Source organism: Notothenia rossii (assembly GCF_949606895.1).
Source record: "Notothenia rossii genome assembly, chromosome: 5".
Taxonomy (NCBI): domain Eukaryota; kingdom Metazoa; phylum Chordata; class Actinopteri; order Perciformes; family Nototheniidae; genus Notothenia; species Notothenia rossii.
The window spans coordinates 23,630,182-23,652,096 of record NC_136903.1 but is presented as its reverse complement, the minus strand read 5'-3'; the positions used below and the strand labels follow the sequence as shown (position 1 = coordinate 23,652,096).

The 21,915-nt window shown below is 38.5% G+C and overlaps 1 protein-coding gene across 1 annotated transcript in view; it reads left to right on the top strand.

Moving 5' to 3' along the window:
- The first annotated feature begins 1,867 nt into the window (after window positions 1–1,867).
- LOC307039926 (receptor-type tyrosine-protein phosphatase beta) overlaps window positions 1,868–21,915 on the top strand; it is a 35,281-nt gene continuing 15,233 nt past the window's right edge. Inside the window, exons 1-12 of the mRNA XM_079682377.1 lie at window positions 1,868–2,080; window positions 16,603–16,618; window positions 16,756–16,938; window positions 17,094–17,354; window positions 17,637–17,894; window positions 18,071–18,331; window positions 18,613–18,870; window positions 19,033–19,293; window positions 19,712–19,972; window positions 20,389–20,649; window positions 20,933–21,190; window positions 21,367–21,627. Of these exons, the coding sequence (XP_079538503.1) occupies window positions 2,012–2,080; window positions 16,603–16,618; window positions 16,756–16,938; window positions 17,094–17,354; window positions 17,637–17,894; window positions 18,071–18,331; window positions 18,613–18,870; window positions 19,033–19,293; window positions 19,712–19,972; window positions 20,389–20,649; window positions 20,933–21,190; window positions 21,367–21,627 (2,608 nt within the window). The 5' untranslated portion in view covers window positions 1,868–2,011. The remainder of the gene's footprint in view (window positions 2,081–16,602; window positions 16,619–16,755; window positions 16,939–17,093; window positions 17,355–17,636; window positions 17,895–18,070; window positions 18,332–18,612; window positions 18,871–19,032; window positions 19,294–19,711; window positions 19,973–20,388; window positions 20,650–20,932; window positions 21,191–21,366; window positions 21,628–21,915) is intronic.

Sequence of the window (21,915 nt, the reverse complement as noted above, 5' to 3'; positions counted from 1 at the left end):
GTGACGTTGAAGTCGTGCGACCCTGCTGCTGTACTGGCTTGTAGTTCGTTTATAGCATAACGTTATCATTTCGCTCTTGGCGACTAGATTTATGATTCAAAAATTATAAAAGTAGGGTTGACATGTGGAGATGATCCGGCTGAACAAAACGTGATCCCTCTCTTAAATGTGTGTCAAACACAGACCTTATTTCGAGCTATTTTCCAAAATCCTATGGAGAATTTGCATTGGTTTTTCGCGAAGGAACCGGAAGAAGTTTACTTCCGGGTTTTACGACGCGCCACTGCGGTTCTCTATGGGGCCTTTGTTAGGAGCAAGTTTGCTCGATCTGAAACACCAGAGGGGAATGAACTGATATGGGCCATTTAATGGACTGAAAGCTGATGCAGGTCTGGTTGGCTTCTAATCACAAGGTTGGTTTGATTCCCAGGTCCTCCATACAGTATTTATTTTTCAATTCATGTGTAATGGTGAATCATAAATACTTGTATAATAATAATTGGTTTTCTGAACCAAGGTTGAAAATGTAAAGCTTTGAACATGATTTAAACACTGGAGATGAAGGAAACATAATAATAACAGTCCTATACTTTTAATTAGTTACGTATACTCGATCCAAGTTTTGTTTTTCAGATATAAATGTTTAGTCATATTTCTTTAAATGTATACTTTTTTATCTACATAGTGTCACAAGGTGGATTGTCTGCTGTTTTTACATGACTAGCCATGCACAAGAGCTGTCTGTTTCCTGTACAACGCTCTGTTACAAAACTGATAAAAAAACGCTCTATAAATAAACTTTGCATGACTAGCCTGTATTATGCACACTTCCATAATTTATTTAATAACTTATTAAATATAGAGGAAGTTTAGAAACATGACAATTACAGATGAGCAACTAAATTAAAGTATAGTTGTGAAAGACTTGTCATAAGGCTGCTGTTTTTATTAACTGCTAAATATAAAGGCTTTGGAAACAAGTGTTATCACTTATCATTTCTGATTAAAAGTTGACAGTTTCCTGAAAGTTCATTTACTTTAATCGTAAAAGTAAAAAAGAGTGTCGGGAAGTAACTTTAAAACTGTGATCAATTACTCATTGCGTATTATTCTTTTGAAAAGTATAGGCTACATTTATTTTAGCAAAACTAAGTAGTAGTTTGGATAGTAGCTTGCAGTGGATAAAGTTAGCTAACCAATTAAGAACATAAACGGTAACTTTTAAGATGCAGTCAGACACATTTCAAATTTCAGAAAGTTTATCAAGCAAAAATGCAACACTTGCTCTGGTTGCCGGTCGCTTTATCCTTTTAAATGTAATATATTTGGGGTTTACATTGTTAATAACTCCCATTAGACACCACCTTGTTTTCTTGAAATATGTGACAATCATTTCCTTTTATTCAAACATTTGATAAACAAATAACAATTTTCCTAACCTTCAAATGTTTTGTTATGCTCAGCGAATATCCCCCTATAGATTTACAGATGTTTATCTTGATTGTGAATAGCAAAGCTCGAGGTCTGTTTACCATGCTGCCTTGCTACGCCCCTGCTTATGTAAAGTCAGTGGCCACACTTGTTTGCAACTAAAGAAAGTTTCCAAAAAAACATTTGTCTTGGCAGCTCTGCTTTGTGTGGCATTAATACAAGGGAACCCTCGGATGCATTCCTCCACCCTGCCTGGCCAAAAATGGCAAGAATGCGGGGTGACTCTTTCTCATCTCTGCATGACCGAGCAGCCCTTCAGCTCGGGCAGTGGGAGCTGTGACACATCGGCGGAGATACAGTGGCACACTTCACCAAAACTTCCCGGAGTGACGCGCACTGGCCGCCGCTCCTCCCCGTTAACAGCGAGAAGAGAAAGTTCCTTCTTCTGAATTTTTATTCTCCTGATGTAGCGATAGTTTGACGGAGAGAGTTTTTTCAAGCGATACAGACAGTTTGGACATGAAAGCCCTAAACTTCTAGAAAAGTTTCTTGAAAGTTTTTCCCCCAAAGCTGCAGCATCATGAAGCCACTGCTGCGCTCCTCCAGCGACTTTCTTTGGATTCTGTTTTTCTTTTGCGCTCTCCCCAAGGTAAGAAGAAGGCTTTCATTCATTTACATTTTGCTCAGAATTGAACCAGGTGGTGTTGTTTTGTTCTTGACAACGGGGAGCTTTGTTTGCATGATGAAGGTCAGTTTTTATCACACAGGTGAGACTGCACCTGTTGCGCAGGTAGCTACTGTGCTGTGAGGAGATTTAATTCTCTAGTCATCAGTTTGTGGAAAAAAAAGTTCAGGAATAATAAAACAATTTCTTCTTAAGAAGCATATTATGTCATGGCTTACTATAAGGAGAAGAATGGTCCTTTGAGAGTTTTAATTGGATTCAAATGTATGTCAGCAAGTAATTCATATCGACCTTCACATGGAGAGTTGTAATAATGGAGTGGTTATTTATTAGAAGGACCAAAGAGCATATATTATGTCTTACAATGTTGGATACTTCTGGAAATATATGCATTTTTCAGCACTATTTTGTCAGCATTTTGAGCGCTCTAATGAGATGCTTTGAATTGGGAGTCTTTGTTTTGGTCAGTTATTTATTCAGGACTGCACATGTCAGCACATTTGAACAAAGCTTACATAACAGTACGTTTGAGGCATTAAGCAGACCCACCTGTCCTTGTCCTACTGGTCTTTCTGGAGAGAGTGAGAGGGACAGAAAGGGTGAGAGAGGTCGAGAATGGCATGTGAGGATGTGTGCGGCCAACACAAAGGGGTCAAGAATGGAATGAGGTGCAGCTCATTGTCCATGTCACTCATGCATCTCACACTAACTCACCAGTTAATTAATAGGTACTACTGTACATTGTGATGGAGTCCACTACAAACAGAAAGGTGTGCCATCTCAATTTGAAAACTGAATTTGGCTTCATGAATATTTGAATAATTACAAGATCTGTTACATCTATAAAAGTTCATATAAAAGGTCATTCTAATAATTGGTGGTTAGGCATAGTGCTTTCATGTCATTTCATACCACAAATGAGTAAAACGTACAATATTAGCCTAAAAAATGATGTGGAGTTGAAGCATACCGTAACCTCAAATTGAAATGCTCAAGTAAAGTACAAGTATGTCAATGTTGTTACTTTCCACCTCTAACTTTCACTTTACTATCAATCCTATTGCAGCCAATATCCCCTAAATAAGATCAGTATTGACACCACCATCAATTTGGGGCGTAGAATGGTGCAAGCTCTTTTAAAAATACTCAAGAAAGATTTTCTAGAGCATTACCAATTTTTACTTTCCTCACTAGAAAAAAGACCAAAGCACTTTTTGCTGAAGAAATACTTGGAGCCTGTGCAGTCTGCCTATCCTCTCTCTAAAGAGGAAGTGGTGCTGCAGGTTTACACCGCAAAGCCTCTAAATGAGGAGGTTAGGGTGGATATATGTGCATAAAATGCAACATGTGTGACACACCAGCATAAACCATGCTTCGAGGTTACTATTTTTTACCAATGTTAATGGCTTCCCTTAACGATGTTCAACACATTTGCCACACCCTAACACAACTTCACTATGAGGGCTTCATATAAGAAAGCAATTGGCGCTGACAATCCACCTATTTTCCTTTCACTGCAGTCGATGTACTAGTTATAGCTATTAATGTCTTTACATTATTCAATCAAGCTTATTCATTTATATACAAACTGTGAGGTTGTCTTTCAGAAACAAATTATATCTAAATACACACATGCATTATATAATTTATGCCCTTATAATTAAGAAATGGAATCAATGAAATCTAACTCTCAGTTAAATAAAATAAAAACTGACACCGTTAATATGTAGTTCCCTTTCAGTAGGGATTTAAATGTGAGTATGATCCTATTCAAAGTATTGAAACAGTTCTTGTTTATCAAGCAAAAGAGAAGTTTAAGTTCCCGAAAAATCTAATAAGGATCCCTGTATCAAAACAAAAAATGTGTTATTGTTTCCTAAATGTAGTTATTTACTGTTTTACAGTGAAAGCCTAAATAATTGTTTATGTTTAAATGAGGAAGTAAAGATGCAATGGGATGTGGACTTAATCAACTTCCATGAAAAGCACACACGCTAAGCAGAAATGAACAAAGGCTACACGGGTACACATTCAAATGTGAACTTTCCACTTCCACAAGATGGCTTTAACTGTGTGCTTTAGCAATCAAGAACATTTCTACTGTGTCTTATAACTACCCATTTTTTAGGGATTGCTAATAAATATTAGAAAAAGAATCCGTAAAACATCACAAGTCAAAGTTGGGCTCAGAAGTAATTTAGTTAAGACATACGGAAGACAGGACTTCCTTGTTTAGAAAGAAATCCTGCTGCTATTCCAACATCTAGTCTTATGATGAAATTAAAGATTACATGCCTGATCATATCACAGCTTTTGGACACTTAGAATCAGCCCTCAAGGATAATATATATAATTATGGTCAGTTAGCTTCTAGTTACACAGGAAAAACACATTTAACATTTGAACAGAGAGGCATTATGAGATAGCATCTTTCAGTTGTTGAGGATGATTAAGAGTAACACAAAACCTAAGGTTCCGTGGGAGAAAAACATATTGTTTTATTTTATTTTTCTTTATCAATTTTCCCTTTCCTCCTACTTTTCACTGCCCTGCTATTTTCCATTCACTTCTTCATAGTTCTTTACATTTTTATTCTGGGTCCGAGGGTTCGTGAGCACTTACAGAAATTAGGAAGTGACTGTTGTGGTGGGGCGTTGTACCTTTGTGCCCATCTACGGTCATGGAAACTAGTCTTTGAAGACGAGTTGCAGATCATGACTTAATTACTAAATATACGTAATAGCTAAGCCATTTAGAGACAACAGCATATTTTTGCTTTAAAAAACGGTATAATGCATTTTGGTCATCATACAGGTCATTATATAATCTTGAAAATTGATCAGATGTGACATTTGGTTTGGGGACATACAGTAGTGGCTTAAAGAACAAATGAAGTTATTGTAGAAAAAAGGGAAATACTTTGTTTCCCTGAAAGGACATTTTTGCATGCTGACATTTTCCACACTGAACAAGCTACCATTAATAATCCCCTTATCCCTACGTCACAATCGTCACGTTATCTACCTGTTTAAAGTTAATGATTTTGGTCAGGTGCTCTGTTTTTTTTACTTTGTATCTAGGTTTACATTTCAGTTCCCCTTAAAATAGAATTTTAGACTTTTAACTTGTAAGTAAATGTTGGACTTTGATACTTGTCAACACCGTGATGACTGTCAGTTGTTTCTCATTATGCCAACTCTGTTCACCATGTCCAGATGTATACATGATGCTGAGACAAAAAAATAAATAAAAATTGTTTCTAGGTCCCAGCATCTATAATTTAACTTTAAAACACAAAAATATGTCTTTGGGTCTAAATAAGTCAGCATACATCACATGTATTACTTTCCTGAAATATGAAATAGTCTGAATTGTTTTCTTTCACAGTGGTGTTGTACAGTAGAATTTCCATCACTTGTTCGATTCCCCATTGATCACAGGAGTTTTCACTCAGTTGTAATTAGGAAAATATATTTTGGAATAACAGGAAGATGTCTGAAGAAAACGACAAACTTTTATTTATTTTACAAGGTAACATTTTTCAAAACCCCGGGGCAGAAGGACGAAGGGTATAGTGCCTACATTTGAATGCATATTATATGTATTGAAACTTAAATTCAGGATATTAATTGTGTGTCAACAACACAATTTTTTCTAGTACGTTTAAATTAGTTACTGGTTGAAGTAATTTTTCAGATATATAACCACATATTAAATACTATTCAGTATTGTATTCTATATGAAAGCAATGTCTCAATGGGAATCATCACAGTTAGATATACAAGTGTTTTTTCACTAAATGAAAATATATGTATACAATAAACAAAATGTGTACTTAAATACACCAATCCTTTCAGTAGTAAAAATCTGTTTGATATAGGATTACAAATATGCTAAAAATGTACTGTTTGTTGGCATAGTCTAAAGACATTGCGTGCAAAGTCAAAGCTTGACACATTAGTGATCCAGGAAAGGTAATAAACTTTGCATGATTATGGAACCTTTCTCTGTTCCAATGCACTGCATTGTTATACTGCAGTGTTTCTCCCTCGTTCTCTGTCTGTGGACCCCTGACAGCATGCAGAAGTGAGAGAACAGTGATGTTGCTATCAGTCCAGACATCTTGGAACAAGGAAATGTGACATTCTCTAACACTTACAAGAACTGGCCCGTCTGTGGCTTTGGACTGTGAAACACTTTCTTTCTGGCTAGCTGCTATTCTAATGCCTTACACTACTATAAAATGTGAGTGACGTGTGATGACTTCATTACTTCAAGTATCTTTATCCAAAATGTATTTTACTCAATGAAGCTTTGAAGAAAACTTGCATCCAATTATTGATCTAAAGTGCAAAAGTCACAAGTCAAGTCCTCCTTTGTGGAATGCTGCACCCCCCGCCCACTCCCATCCCTCCTCTGACTGTATCAAGACAGTCCAGTTTTAAATTAACATCCCCAAGCATGCTGCCATCAACCAAGGTTTCGACTGGAAGCTCAGCCTGTACAAAATGAATTACAAAGAGTCACAGTTCCCCAATCCATGTAAATGAGACACAGGCTCTACTCTCGGCCTCAAAGGCCTTATTGTCAGCAGATAGCTATATCTTTCTACCAGAAGCCTCCGAGCAAGTCTGCAGTGGGGATAAAAAAGTACAATTTCTTCTTGTTCAACTTGTCTTTCAATGTATTGAACAGATTGAGTGCTGGAGATGTTCAAGTAAGATTTGTAATGCCCCATTAGTACAAAGTGAACAAATAACAAGCTGTCTGTGGCAGCTGTATAAATGTCTGGTTCTAAAAAACAAGTTTGACTAAATGCACCCAGTTAGCTAAGCTCTAGGAATTACAATGTAGAGGTGTTTAGTTTACATGTATGGATTAGGGATGTTCTAGAGATACGCAGGTACTGAGTCTCAAGACGATACTTGTATTTTCCTGATAAAGGAGTTGCATCATCGCATCATCGTGTGTGTGTGTGTGTGTGTGTGTGTGTGTGTGTGTGTGTGTGTGTGTGTGTGTGTGTGTGTGTGTGTGTGTGTGTGTGTGTGTGTGTGTGTGTGTGTGTGTGTGTGTGTGTGTGTGTGTGTGTGTGTGTGTGTGTGTGTGTGTGTGTGTGTGTGTGTGTGTGTGTGTGTGTGTGTGTGTATGTGTGTGTGTGTGCGAGCAGCGGGGAGAGGGAAGCGCTGCTGTTACTAAAACCTGTGTTATAGACTATTACTGTTATTTTACTAAAGGGACTTTTTTTTACTCTGGGTTCAATCAACAGTACACCACAATGGCAATGGCATTCTGTTTGTTTAGAAGTTGGTTCAGACTTAGAAATCTTAACTGTTGGATGCATTATCATGACATTTTATACAGATGTTCATGGTTCCCAGAGGTTTCAACCTAATTAATTTGGATTTTCCCTGACTGTTTTCTGTAGTGCCAAAAGGTGGTTGAAATTTTTACTTTTTTTGTTAAATTCCTCAAGAACGATTGGATGGATCGCCAATACATTTGACACAGCTAGTCGTTCCTGTTTCCGAATGAACCAGATCATGTTCTCCAGGGTCACATGGCATAGGTTCCTATCCCAGCATACATTGTTCTTTAAAGCCTACATCCAAAAAGGGAAAATAATATAGCCACAGTTTCTTTGATAATTTAAAGGGTGTAATTACACCCTTTAATAAAGCACAAAGCCAGTCTAATACAAATCCCACAGAATGATTTATCTCCTCTATCATCCTCACAGAGCACACATCACACCCCACGCTCCACACTCCACTTTAACACATTTCAAACAACACACTGATCACACTTCTATGATCAGTTTAATGGCCCAGCCCTCTATTTCTCATCTGTGGATGTTGGTTCGTATGAATGCATGCACATCTCAGCAGCAGCAAGAGGAAGCTCTTTTGGCAAGTGCATTGTACTCAGATGGGTATCTGCAGCGAGCAGCTCCACACTCTGCACAGTGCTGGGAACAGTAAATACTACGTCACTAATTTCCATAGCCACTGATGTGGCCTGCGATAGCAACAAAAGGACCGAAGTGTGGGAGGCTGATACTGTACCTGGAGACAAACACACTCACAGTTACAGCCGTCATTTTTTTTTATGATTCACATTCCTATTGTATTCCACAGAGGGACACACATTTAATTCATCTTGTGGAGTTTTGCACTATTCGTGTTCACATATAAAAGCTATAACTCTCAAATGCTATATTATATACTACTGTATACAGAATACAAATATATAAAACGCAGACTTCTAAAAAGATCATTTGCATGCAGAAAAAAAAAATCCACAGTTGGTCCATTACAGCAAACAATAAAAAGTGTATTTAAATGATCACTACCAACTTGTTTTTTCTTACTCACTATAGATGTCAATGCTTATAGGGTAGTATTATTACCAGCATATTCTGAATAAAACTTTATTCTAAGTTGGTTATAAATATGTGTTCTAAATATCCAGATCATTACAACAATTCCAGAGTTGAATACATGCATTGTGCTATTAAATATATGGGATTATAGGAGTAATTTTTCTACATAAATACAGTATAAACTATTGAAAGAGAAGTACTTATCACTATAGGTAAAGGAGAAAATGTTTTATAATTGACTGGCCCTTTAAGTGGTAGTGTTTTTAGTGTAGGAGAGGTCAAAGCTAATGGGTTCTTCTGACCTTGTGAATACATCTGTATAGTCAGTGGGGGATAAAGTTAGAAGCAATATTCATGACACATTTTGGACCCTCCTACACTGAATGTAACCTACAATACAAACTTTTAAACGTTTATTATACTGGAGAACATTATTTTGGGAAATTTAAGATCAGTAAAACCTTTATCTTGATAATTGAAAGCAAACCCAAAGGCACGCTTTAAGAAAAAATACTTGTTTAGGTGAGAAAATTGTTGATTTATTAGTCTATGTTGTGCAATTCTTGTCTTCCTTTATTTGACCTGTTGAGCCCCAAGCCTGTTTTTCAGGTCTCAGGCTCGAAAATGACATTCTCAGAACAAATGACTATATGTTCACTTTTAAAAGGGGTAAATTAATAATATTTTTTCTCCAAGCAATGATACACCTGCCAGTCGGATGTAGACGTGTCAGAATCAAGATACTGTAGATGTTTTTATTTTAAAGTAAATTCGGATTGAACATAGCAAAACATTTTAAATTATAGCTTCCGTCCAAAAATAAACCATTACCTACAGTGAAAACCAGTGACTGGCTCACTTCGGTACCGGCCCATCGGGATTCGCCCCAAACGTCCCGATGGGCCGGTACCGCAGTGGGTCGGTCTGACGTTGTGGGCTGATCAGATAAGTCACTAGCACCCCCACCCCCATTTATAATTTACTAGCGGTAGTTACTAGCGGTAGTTACTAGCGGTACCGAAGAGGGCAGGTCGAGAGTCCCGGGCTGATTTTTAGTCCCAGTCCGCCCCTGGTGAAAACCACCCTTGATTGATGGGATAGTAGACAGAAAGCTTTAAGAATCCAAACTATAACATATAACAAGTACCCTGTATCAAGATTGATGCAGAAAAACGGACATTTTGACCCTTCTGGGGTCATTTTGGCATATTTGCCATACCTCTGGAACCCATCAGTCGATCTTGGTGATTGACACCACTTTTGAACCGTTAGAGCCAATAAAACTGATGGGACGTTCCTAAATCCATCTAAACATTACCATTGGTGAATGAGAGGATGCACAGCCAGCATGCCAAAAACCGGAAGCTGGGTTGTATCTCTCGTAGACTTTATATGAAAACTCTGGTTATTGACATACATTTTATGATGGATTATCAGTAATCATTTCAAAGTGACACAGAGATTAACCTTCAGCAGCGTTTTTATGCGTTTTAATGCGTTTTAATGCCATTGAACACAACTTTTTATCAGAAAACAGGTAAGACCTATTTGCCGTTTTGGTCCCGTAAAGCTAAGTTGTGTGATGTCTGGTTTCGCCTTTGCTGCCGCTTTCATATGATATCTTGTTTGTGCAGATCCGATGAAGTAAACAATATTTCTACTGTGAGTTATGTGCTAAGTGTGTTAGCACTCTTTCGCTTAGTGCTAATTCAGACGCTTGTCTTGTCTTGTGTTATGTTTCGGTACAAATGTTTCATATCGTCAGTTAGCTGAGTTTCTTCCCGTTAAAGATAGGGTAGGTAAGAATGGAGAAACCAGCTCGAGTGCGCTAGAATTTGAAAGTACGCAGCCGAAAAAAATCTGCCCCTTCCTTCAGACTTCCTCACACAGCCCCTCCGGCAACACACACGAACGCGCACAGGACCAATGAGGGCACGAGATACATTTGTGCACGAGATGGAAGGCTGACAGGCAGGTAGGCCATCCAGTTATTTAAGCCGGGCCGGCTCAGATGATTGGTCGTGCTTTTTGCAGCACCACGGCTTCCACAGATTAAATATTTGTTTTGTATTTATTGTCAAAGCATTTAATGTATTCATTGCTATCGAGATGTTAAGAGCATTCCATGGAATATAACAACAAGTGTTTCTGAAGTGAATTACCTACCTTTAAGTGGGTATGACACATGAATAGGTTGTTAAATGTTAAGAAGCCCTGAGACACAGTTTCGTTAGGCCCCGTAGCCCCCGCCGGCCTTAACAGGTTTTAATGAGCTGGACATATGAAGTACAGCCTGCTTGACTTAGAAGTCCTTAATGTTGCTCATATCTCTTATCAGGGGTCTCTGGGTGGGTGCAGGAAGTGACAGGAAGTTATGTTAGAACAGAAACAATGGGTGGGATTCTTATAAGCTACTAAGGCAACGCACTTTAAATAGAAAACAAGTTGCCAATTTATTAGACTTCCGAAATGTTCCCAATCATAATTAATGTTTGAGTTGACGGCTGAAGTATAAGCTTAAAGTGGAAAGCTGAAAACACAGAAACAACATATTTGCTTTGAAATATTGTGAATATCTCCCCATGTAAAGAAATTAGAATATAGAAAAATTACAAATATTTAATATTTACAGGGGTTTAATATTGTAAATGATTATAGGTGTAGAAAACACAGGACCGCCACGGATGATGGAAATAAATGTCTTTCACACAACAATAAAATCAAGTTGAGGACCCAAGATGTTGACACTCAAACGCTGCAAATGAATAAAAGAAAACAAAAACAAAGTCATTTGCGACTAGACTTTGCGACTAGAGGGGGGGGCATTTGTTTATGATAGTATCGTTCGTTCCGGTGCACTCCAGTAGGACTATAGCACATCGAGATTAAGATTAAACGAATTTCTTTCACTTGGGAATAGAAATATAACTATGGAGAACCAGATTTGTGTAAATTACTGTTCGCGGTAATTTGAAAACAAATGCTGGTGGTGTCGGACACACACAAATACACCGAACACGCCCCGGTGACATCTCCTTCATAAAACGAGGGGGAATTATCTGGTAGTTCGATGTGTGTATAGGTGTGTGTGGTTAAAGTAGCAGCCTCGATCTCTATTCAGCTGTTCTAATGAAGGGAAACGCAGTGAAGTAAACAGTAAAAGGCACAGCTCTTTGCAGCTGGTGCTGCTCTTCTCAGATTCTGCTGAGTTACACGTTACTGCCTCCAGTGCCCTGTACGACGAAGCCAGTTCAACAGACCCTGGATTTGTTCGATTTACCCGGTTTAACTAACCCTAACCAACGCGATGTCGCTAAGCGGTCATACGAAGCTGGTTATCAACTCAGTAAATCAACCAGGGTTTCTGACCGGCTGAGAGCGCGTTCACGTGAAAGGGACGGGGTTAGCAACATTTGACCAATCACAAACATGGAGACGCGTGCTGACAGCGCAGCGTCATACTTCATGAATGAATAGTGTAAATCCTGCTTCGTATAGTACAGGCCACTGGTGCCGCAGAGATTTCATAAAGTGAAGGAGGTTTGGTTTTCCTTCTATAAAACAGCTGTGGGCAGCAGATGCTGTGAGTCACGGACAGGAATCCCTCAATTTAAATAAAACGAGGCCACGCTTTATTAACTCGTGCGCACGCTTTATTAACTCGTGCGCACGCTTTATTAACTCGTGCGAACGATAAAGTAAAACGTGGCCACGTTTTATTTATTTTTCTCTCAATGAACCCTGCAGGGCTCCGTACTAATCATCAAGACACCTACATATTTTGGTTTTGCCAAATAACATAATTTTTGTAGCAAGAAATTCCACCACTTTCTTGAATCCACTTTCTATTAAGACCATTAATAAAGAATTGTTCTTATATTTTCAATTTTTAAAATAATTTATCTGATTATAATGCGCTAAGGTTAAATAGGCTAATGCCTGACCCCAACATCTTTTAATGTGATTTCTTGATTGTTTTTGAGTCTTGACTGTTATTATGGAGGAAGGAACCGTGTTGTTATCAGCAGCAAACGCAGACTACTGGGAATGAAAGGGAATCAGAGAGTTGCAGGCAAGCTGCCTTTAGGGTTGATGTAATGTTTATATAGTGGTCAGTACAGCCATTTCCTCCTCCTCCCCATGCAGACAGGCCCAGTCAAAGGGCAGAGATACAGTACACAGGGCAAAAGGGTCATTGGCTGAGTCGAAGCCAAGAGCCTTTTCACAATGAAAATAAAGAAGTGCTCCTCAAGTGGGAGTATTGTTTTAGAAGAAGTAACGCTGGAGATCTTATTTCATTTGAGATGTTCCACTGCATGTTCTAACAAGCTGACAAATTATTATTTTTATTTATTGGCTTCCATATAACAAGTGAATATTCCTTTTGAATGTACGTACACATTTGCCCAGTAATTAAGTGATTCTAAGATCCTGATTTAAGAGACAGACTGAGTGTTTCAGCATGTACAGATGGGTGGAGCTGAGTCCCAGTAGATATGCATGAAAAGACGTCCATTATGTGAACTTAAGTATTTCTTGGGCAGTATATCCCAAATGGGAATTTGGGTTTGAGCTATTTCTGCTCTCTGAGTCAGTGCCAAGGCATAATGGCTTGAGAAGTTGTTTTGTTTATTTAGTAAGGAGGAACATAAGTGATACTTAGGAAGAGCGCCAAGGGAAATAAAGCATTTGGGAATCATAGTTCAGAGAATTTACACCCTCCGAGGTCCATTTAAAAAGAACATTTGGATGAAAACATGAGATTCATGCATAGATCGAGAAAGTTTACTTTTTCTGACAGTGAGCTGTTTTATACTGTATCTGGAGCCAGAAACAGTTAAAGTTCTATCGTTGAATTGATGTAATGTTTAAGTTTGTCGTCCCATTAAATGAAAATGTATTTCACTACACAAACTACATTTTTTGTAGTGCTTTATAAATAAATAGTAGGCCTACATGTTTCTGTTGTTGAGGTTCAGATTAAATTTTCAACCACAGCAGCAGTGGCGGAAATAAATGCACTACAAGGTCATTTTACTAGTTATTCTGAAGCTTTTGATTATATCACATGATCTTTATCAGCAGACATAGTTTGCCCAGTTCAGATTTGTTAGATTAGAAGTTTAACAACTAAAGTCTAGAGATTCTCTTTTATTTCTAAAAACAAACTCTACTCCTATGACTGTTTTTAAATGCCTTTGTCTGAATGTCTTTCATTTTTGTAAAGCACCTTGAATTGCCTTGTGTTGAAAGGTGCTATATAAATAAACTTGCCTTGCCTTGCCTTGCCTTACTATTGGGGGAAATATAACATATGTGTCACTAAATTACATAAAGTGAGACATTTTCCCCAGTTCCACTTTATCTGACAGGGCGTTAGTGTGAAGCTCAGCCACACTTACACCCCACATAAACTGCAGAAGTACAGTTGTGTTGTAGGCCTATACTTCCTCATACTGTTCCTCCTGTTAATGTGCTTTTTTTTTTAAATAATCTGTCGTTTTGTTAATATTTATTTTTAGAACCAAATACTGCCTTTTCTAAACTATATATTATATTTCAATTAAATGTTTGTTATAATTGCACTCGGTTAAACTAACGTTGTCGGACACTAAACACCCTGGCTTCACCAGATCCTCTAAGCACTGACCCCTTAAACTCCTTGTACAATGCTGGGATGGCACCGCTGTACTTCATAAAGGAGAAAAGAGTCCCAGAGGAATGAAAGGAAGGGTAGGGTCAATGTTGTTAACAGAAAAAGAAAAGTTAGTAGACGCCTCTCTCCAGGGACGGGTGAGTGAAAAGGTCAACCTCAGAGCAAAATTAACCTTTCACTTTTTTCCCCCTGGCTTCCTGGGCTGACAAATGTTTGAGTTGCTAGGTTGTAAGGCCTATCTTACTGTAATATGCTCTATTCTTTATAAGATGTCTAACTCCAATTTACTCTTATTACCGTGAATAATTAATAACAATAAATATTTCTTTAAACAATATCTTGTCACTATAATTCTGAATATAAGAAATAAGTACAACAGATATACACTGTTCATTATAATAGTTTATCAGATACATAAAACAAAAGCCAATGCACACATCCTTGTACCATATTCATGATATTTTATTTAGATCCTGAGGGAATCAACAATGTACACATTTCCGAAAAATAATCAATATTTTAATAGTTTGAGTAATTTTTTGAAACTAAAATGATTAATTATCTTTGCGGTATGGACCGGTGGTCAGAAAACAAAACATCTGAAGATGTCACAGGAAATAAAGATATGATATTTTTCCACAATCCAAATACTATATAATTGGTTGATGAAATCGAAGATGTTAGTGAAAGTTCACACAATAATGAGAACAATCACTAATTGCAGCTTAATGTTGTGTCTAACATGTTGTTTAAACATTAACATATTTCATGTTGAAGTACAACCTGGTGTGATGCAGGACTGCTGTAATTGTAAAGATATTCCAACATTATCAGGAGTTAATGATTGAGGTTTATCTTTGTAGTTGAGAGAATGATGAAGGTTTGAGCAATGATGCAATGTGTTTAATGTTTAGCTGTGCGGTAAACAAACTGAAAGGCTACATGTCAGCGAGTCACTCTGGGCTGATGAGGTTTTAGCTAATAAGTAATGTAGAATCAGAGCTGTGTGTTTAGTACTGATACCAGGACACAGGAAATAACCATGGTAGAAATACAGAGTTTGAGTTTTATGGCCAAGAATGTGTACAGGTATGTGTGTGTGTGTGTGTGTGTGTGTGTGTGTGTGTGTGTGTGTGTGTGTGTGTGTGTGTGTGTGTGTGTGTGTGTGTGTGTGTGTGTGATTGTGTGTGTGTGTGTGTGTGTGTGTGTGTGTGTGTGTGTGTGTGTGTGTGTGTGTGTGTGTGTGTGTGTGTGTGTGTGTGTGTGTCTGTGTCTGTGTGCATGATATTGTTGTTTGCTGTCAGCACTTGTAGTTGTTTCAGAGCAATAGAGATGAGGAAGAACAGTGTTTCGACAACACTTCCCCAAATGTAACGTCTGAGAGAAGAGAATAATAACCGATAGTTGAATATGACCAGATTCTCTTGTTCGTTCCAACTGATACAACACCACAGTCTGTCATAAGACACAATCTGAGCTTGTGTGTTTAAAGAATAACTCTCTTTTTGTTTTCCTCTTCCTTTCTTGTTTGTATATAGATTCGATATACATTCAATTTACTACTTTTGGATCTCATGCTAAATATTAATATCAGTGCATATATGATTAGTTTAGGAAATATAAGCACGTTTGATCCTTTACACAGGATTTAAATCAATAACTTTTTGACCGACACTTCTTGATAATCAATACTATATGACCAAAAGGTATTGAAATTAAATACCCAGCAATATGTATCCATTATAATTTAATTAATGGCATAGTAGGAACGGCTTTGAAACAGCATTTAGACCTTCACCTTGAGAAATATTCAAGCTTCAAGGGTTTTATTATCATATGCACTACAGTGTAGTTACAGCAATGAAAATCTTAGGTCCCGAGCTTCTCCAACAATGCAACATATTATATATAGGACATAAGACAACCAAATAAATAAATATTGCAAATGAAACTCAGTTCGATAAAGTTGAATAAAATAGTGCAGGTTATGTTGCTAGACCAGTCTACAAGTATTGCCGTTGCAGTACTACTATACTAAATAAATATTGTTTGATCCAGTGATAACTATTAAGATAATAAATTAAATAAATCTAAGATGCAACCAGATGAATGCGTTGGGTTATGGAGGCACTTAACAGAGCTCAGGCATTAAGCGGTCTCATTGCCTGGGGGATGAAACTGTCCCTGAGTCTTGGTCCTGATACTGCGGTACCGCCTGCCACAGCAGACAGAAAAACATAGTGTTTTACTAGTAGGCCTGAGAAAAGGCTGTTTTAAGAAGCCATGTAAAAATGACCTGGTTTGCAGTGCTATTTGTTGTTGCTGAATTTACTGATGTTCTGTGACATTGACTGGGTGGTTGGGTTTCTAATTGATCGTTTGAAGCTGTGTTAACTCAATGCTGACCTCTGCTGGTGCAAGATATTTGACTCTGCTTCTCTCTCTCCACAGGTCTCTACAGAAGAATGTAAGTACCCGTGTGCTTTTTCTACTAAATATAAGTTATCGCACATGTGTTAAGAACATCATTCCTGATGTTATCTTTTTTTAAATGTAACTTTTTTTTAACTCCATTTCTACTCTTCTTGTTCTTGTATCTTCTAGGTGGAAAATGTGACAGCAATATCACCGAATACTTAACGACAACGACAACCACAGTCACGATTGGATCCAATTCAAGCTGCAACATCTCAATCTGGCAAAATATATCTGCAAATAATTTGATTCCTGGAGCAATCTATCAAATCTACTTTGACTGCTTGAACTGCTGCAAAGAGGCCACCACAAGTAAGTGTGATCATTAAACAGTAAAGTACCTACAGCATTGTTGCCGAATGATCTTTGTCAAATCAAATGTCAAAAACAAAGATAATAACAGTGTTTTAAAATTGTAATAGTGAAACATTAATTATTTTCCCCACCAACTTCTCTCTCACTCACAGATCCTGAAGTAATCGGGAATCTCTCTGTCACTGAAATCACAACATCCTCCATATCTGTGATGTGGAATGAACCAGAGGGGAACAGCTCTTCCTACAGAGTACAGTGGAGTGATGGAAATGTCACTAAAAGTGAAAACGTGACTGAAACACAAATAACCATTTCTAACCTGACTGCTGGTGTCCAGTATGATATAAATGTCACTGCAGTGGCAGGTGATGGCAGTACTGAAGGACAGAGTACCACTGTTTCTCAGTACACAAGTAAGTAAACATTAACTGTGTTTCATGAGGTCAGATAGAGAGAGTCTGCTGAAGACATCTGTTGTTGAAGACTGTCTGCAGTGATCACAAGCAGGATGATACTCTGAGGTTTCTGTAAGAGACGTCCTGGTGTAGAAAAATAAGTCCTCTCAAAGGACAAGTTGTTGCATAATTTGCTCTTTATTCTTAATCTGATGTTGACTCTCAGGCACAACACGATTACACCAGTGGTTAAATGTTTTACTCGTAGAGTATTAACCTTTCCTCTCCATTTTACTTAAGAACCTGGTAACATTTGGGGACCTACTTACACAACAAACACCTCCTCCATCTCTCTGAACTGGACCCAACCTCCTGGTGAGGTGCTCCTGTACAGGGTGGAGTGGGATCATGGTGGAGCAAAGACGATCAGAGACACCAACAACCTCTTTGCTGTGCGATCAGACCTGATCCCTGGCACTATTTACAACATCTTCATCTTTGCTGTTGCTGGAGACAATAAGACAACAGGAGATCCTCACCATCTCACCATAGTCACAAGTAACCATAAGTTTCATTTTTGTAATAGCTTGGTGTAGCTTTTTGGATAAGAAACTGTTCTCTGCTGTAATGAAACACTTTTGTGTAGTCTTTGTTCTTGTCATTTTCACTAGTTCTTTATTTGTCTGTCTCTAAACATCTTTTTTCCTCACCTCGTATTTATCCTGCGCTCACAGAGCCTGAAGTAGTCAGGAATCTCTCTGTCACTGATATCACAACATCCTCTATATCTGTGATGTGGAATGAACCAGAGGGGAACAGCTCTTCCTATAGAGTAGAGTGGAGTGATGGAAATGTCACTAAAAGTGAAAACGTGACTGAAACACAAATAAACATTTCTAACCTGACTGCTGGTGTCCAGTATGATATAAAAGTCACTGCAGTGGCTGGTGATGGCAGTACTGAAGGACAGAGTACCACTGTTTCTCCGTACACAAGTAAGTAAACATTAACTGTGGTTCATGAGGTCAGATAGAGAGAGTCTGCTGAAGACATCTGTTGTTGAAGACTATCTGCAGTGATCACAAGTAGGATGATGCTCTGAGGTTTCTGTAAGAGACGTCCTGGTGTAGAAAAACAAGTCCTCTCAAAGGACAAGTTGTTGCATAATTTGGTCATATTCTTAATCTGATGTTGACTCTCAGGCACAACACAATTACACCAGTGGTTAAATGTTTTACTCGTAGAGTATTGACCTTTCCTCTCCGTTTTACTTAAGAACCTGGCAACATTTGGGGACCTACTTACACAAGAAACACCTCCTCCATCTCTCTGAACTGGACCCAACCTCCTGGTGAGGTGCTCCTGTACAGGGTGGAGTGGGATCATGGTGGAGCAAAGACGATCAGAGACACCAACAACCTCTTTGCTGTGCGATCAGACCTGATCCCTGGCACTAGCTACAACATCTTCATCTTTGCTGTTGCTGGAGACAATAAGACAACAGGAGATCCTCACCAGCTCACCATAGTCACAAGTAACCATAAGTTTCATTTTTGTAATAGCTTGGTGTAGCTTTGTTCTCTGCTGTAATGAAACACTTTTGTGTAGTCTTTGTTCTTGTCATTTTCACTAGTTCTTTATTTGTCTGTCTCTAAACATCTTTTTTCCTCACCTCGTATTTATCCTGCGCTCACAGAGCCTGAAGTAGTCAGGAATCTCTCTGTCACTGAAATCACAACATCCTCCATATCTGTGATGTGGAATGAACCAGAGGGGAACAGCTCTTCCTATAGAGTAGAGTGGAGTGATGGAAATGTCACTAAAAGTGAAAACGTGACTGAAACACAAATAAACATTTCTAACCTGACTGCTGGTGTCCAGTATGATATAAATGTCACTGCAGTGGCAGGTGATGGCAGTACTGAAGGACAGAGTACCACTGTTTCTCAGTACACCAGTAAGTAAACATTAACTGTGGTTCATGAGGTCAGATAGAGAGAGTCTGCTGAAGACATCTGTTGTTGAAGAATGTTTGCAGTGATCACAAGCAGGATGATACTTGTGAATATAGAAAATAAGTTGTCCCCTAATTTGCTGTTCGTCCTTAGACTGATGTTGATCCTCAGGCACAACACGATTACACCAAGTACTAAAAGTTTTACTCTTAGATTATTGTCCTCTCCTATTCTTTTCCCTTTTTAACACAAGTTTTATTGGACTTAATAGCTTTGTGTAGCTTTTTGGTTAAGCAACTATGGTCTCGTGTCATGAAACACACTCGGTGTAGTTTTTGTTCTAACCACTCGCAGTCGTTTTGTATTCCCTGGCTTTTAATATTCTTCCTTCCTCATCTTGAATTTATCCTGCGCTCACAGAGCCTGAAGTAGTCAGGAATCTCTCTGTCACTGAAATCACAACATCTTCCATATCTGTGATGTGGAATGAACCAGAGGGGAACAGCTCTTCATATAGAGTAGAGTGGAGTGATGGAAATGTCACTAAAAGTGAAAACGTGACTGAAACACAAATAAACATTTCTAACCTGACTGCTGGTGTCCAGTATGATATAAATGTTACTGCAGTGGCAGGTGATGGCAGTACTGAAGGACAGAGTACCACTGTTTCTCAGTACACCAGTAAGTAAACATTAACTGAGTTTCATGAAGTCAGATAGAGAGAGTCTGCTGAAGACATCTGTTGTTGAAGACTGTCTGCAGTGATCACAAGCAGGATGATACTTGTAAATATAGAATAGAAGTTGTTCCCTAATTTGCTGTTCGCCCTTAGACTGATGTTGATCCTGAGGCACAACACGATTACACCAAGTACTAAAGGTTTTACTCAAAGAGTATTGACCTCTCCTTTCCTTTTCCCTTTTTAACACAAGTTTTATTGGACTTGATAACTTGTATAGCTTTTTGGTTAAACAACTGTGCTTTCCTGTCAGGAAACACACTCGGTGTAGTTTTTTTTCTTGCCATTCACTAGTTTTTTAATTCCCTGGCTCTAAATATTCTTCCTTCCTCATCTTGTATTTATCCTGCGCTCACAGAGCCTGAAGTAGTCAGGAATCTCTCTGTCACTGAAATCACAACATCCTCCATATCTGTGATGTGGAATGAACCAGAGGGGAACAGCTCTTCCTATAGAGTACAGTGGAGTGATGGAAATGTCACTAAAAGTGAAAACGTGACTGAAACACAAATAAACATTTCTAACCTGACTGCTGGTGTCCAGTGTGATATAAATGTCACTGCAGTGGCAGGTGATGGCAGTACTGAAGGACAGAGTACCACTGTTTCTCCGTACACAAGTAAGTAAACATTAACTGTGGTTCATGAGGTCAGATAGAGAGAGTCTGCTGAAGACATCTGTTGTTGAAGACTGTCTGCAGTGATCACAAGCAGGATGATACTCTGAGGTTTCTATAAGAGACTTCCAGGTGTAGAAAATATGTCCTCTCAAAGGACAAGTTGTTGCATAATTTGCTCTTCCTCCTTAGAGACTGACGTTGACTCTCAAGCACAACACGATTACACCAGTGGTTAAATGTTTTACTCGTAGAGTATTGACCTTTCCTCTCCGTTTTACTCAAGAACCTGGTACAATTGGAATACCTATTGTGTCCATAACCACCTCCTCCATCTCTCTGAACTGGACCCAACCTCCTGGTGAGGTGCTCCTGTACAGGGTGGAGTGGGATCATGGTGGAGCAAAGACGATCAGAGACACCAACAACCTCTTTGCTGTGCGATCAGACCTGATCCCTGGCACTAGCTACAACATCTTCATCTTTGCTGTTGCTGGAGACAATAAGACAACAGGAGATCCTCACCAGCTCACCATAGTCACAAGTAACCATAAGTTTCATTTTTGTAATAGCTTGGTGTAGCTTTTTGGATAAGAAACTGTTCTCTGCTGTAATGAAACACTTTTGTGTAGTCTTTGTTCTTGTCATTTTCACTAGTTCTTTATTTGTCTGTCTCTAAACATCTTTTTTCCTCACCTCGTATTTATCCTGCGCTCACAGAGCCTGAAGTAGTCAGGAATCTCTCTGTCACTGATATCACAACATCCTCTATATCTGTGATGTGGAATGAACCAGAGGGGAACAGCTCTTCCTACAGAGTAGAGTGGAGTGATGGAAATGTCACTAAAAGTGAAAACGTGACTGAAACACAAATAACCATTTCTAACCTGACTGCTGGTGTCCAGTATGATATAAATGTCACTGCAGTGGCAGGTGATGGTAGTACTGAAGGACAGAGTACCACTGTTTCTCAGTACACCAGTAAGTAAACATTAAATGTGTTTCATGAGGTCAGATAGAGAGAGTCTGCTGAAGACATCTGTTGTTGAAGACTGTCTGCAGTGATCACAAGCAGGATGATACTTGTAAATATAGAATAGAAGTTGTTCCTTAATTGGCTGTTCGTCCTTAGACTGATGTTGATCCTGAGGCACAACACGATTACACCAAGTACTAAAGGTTTTACTCAAAGAGTATTGACCTCTCCTTTCCTTTTCCCTTTTTAACACAAGTTTTATTGGACTTGATAACTTGTATAGCTTTTTGGTT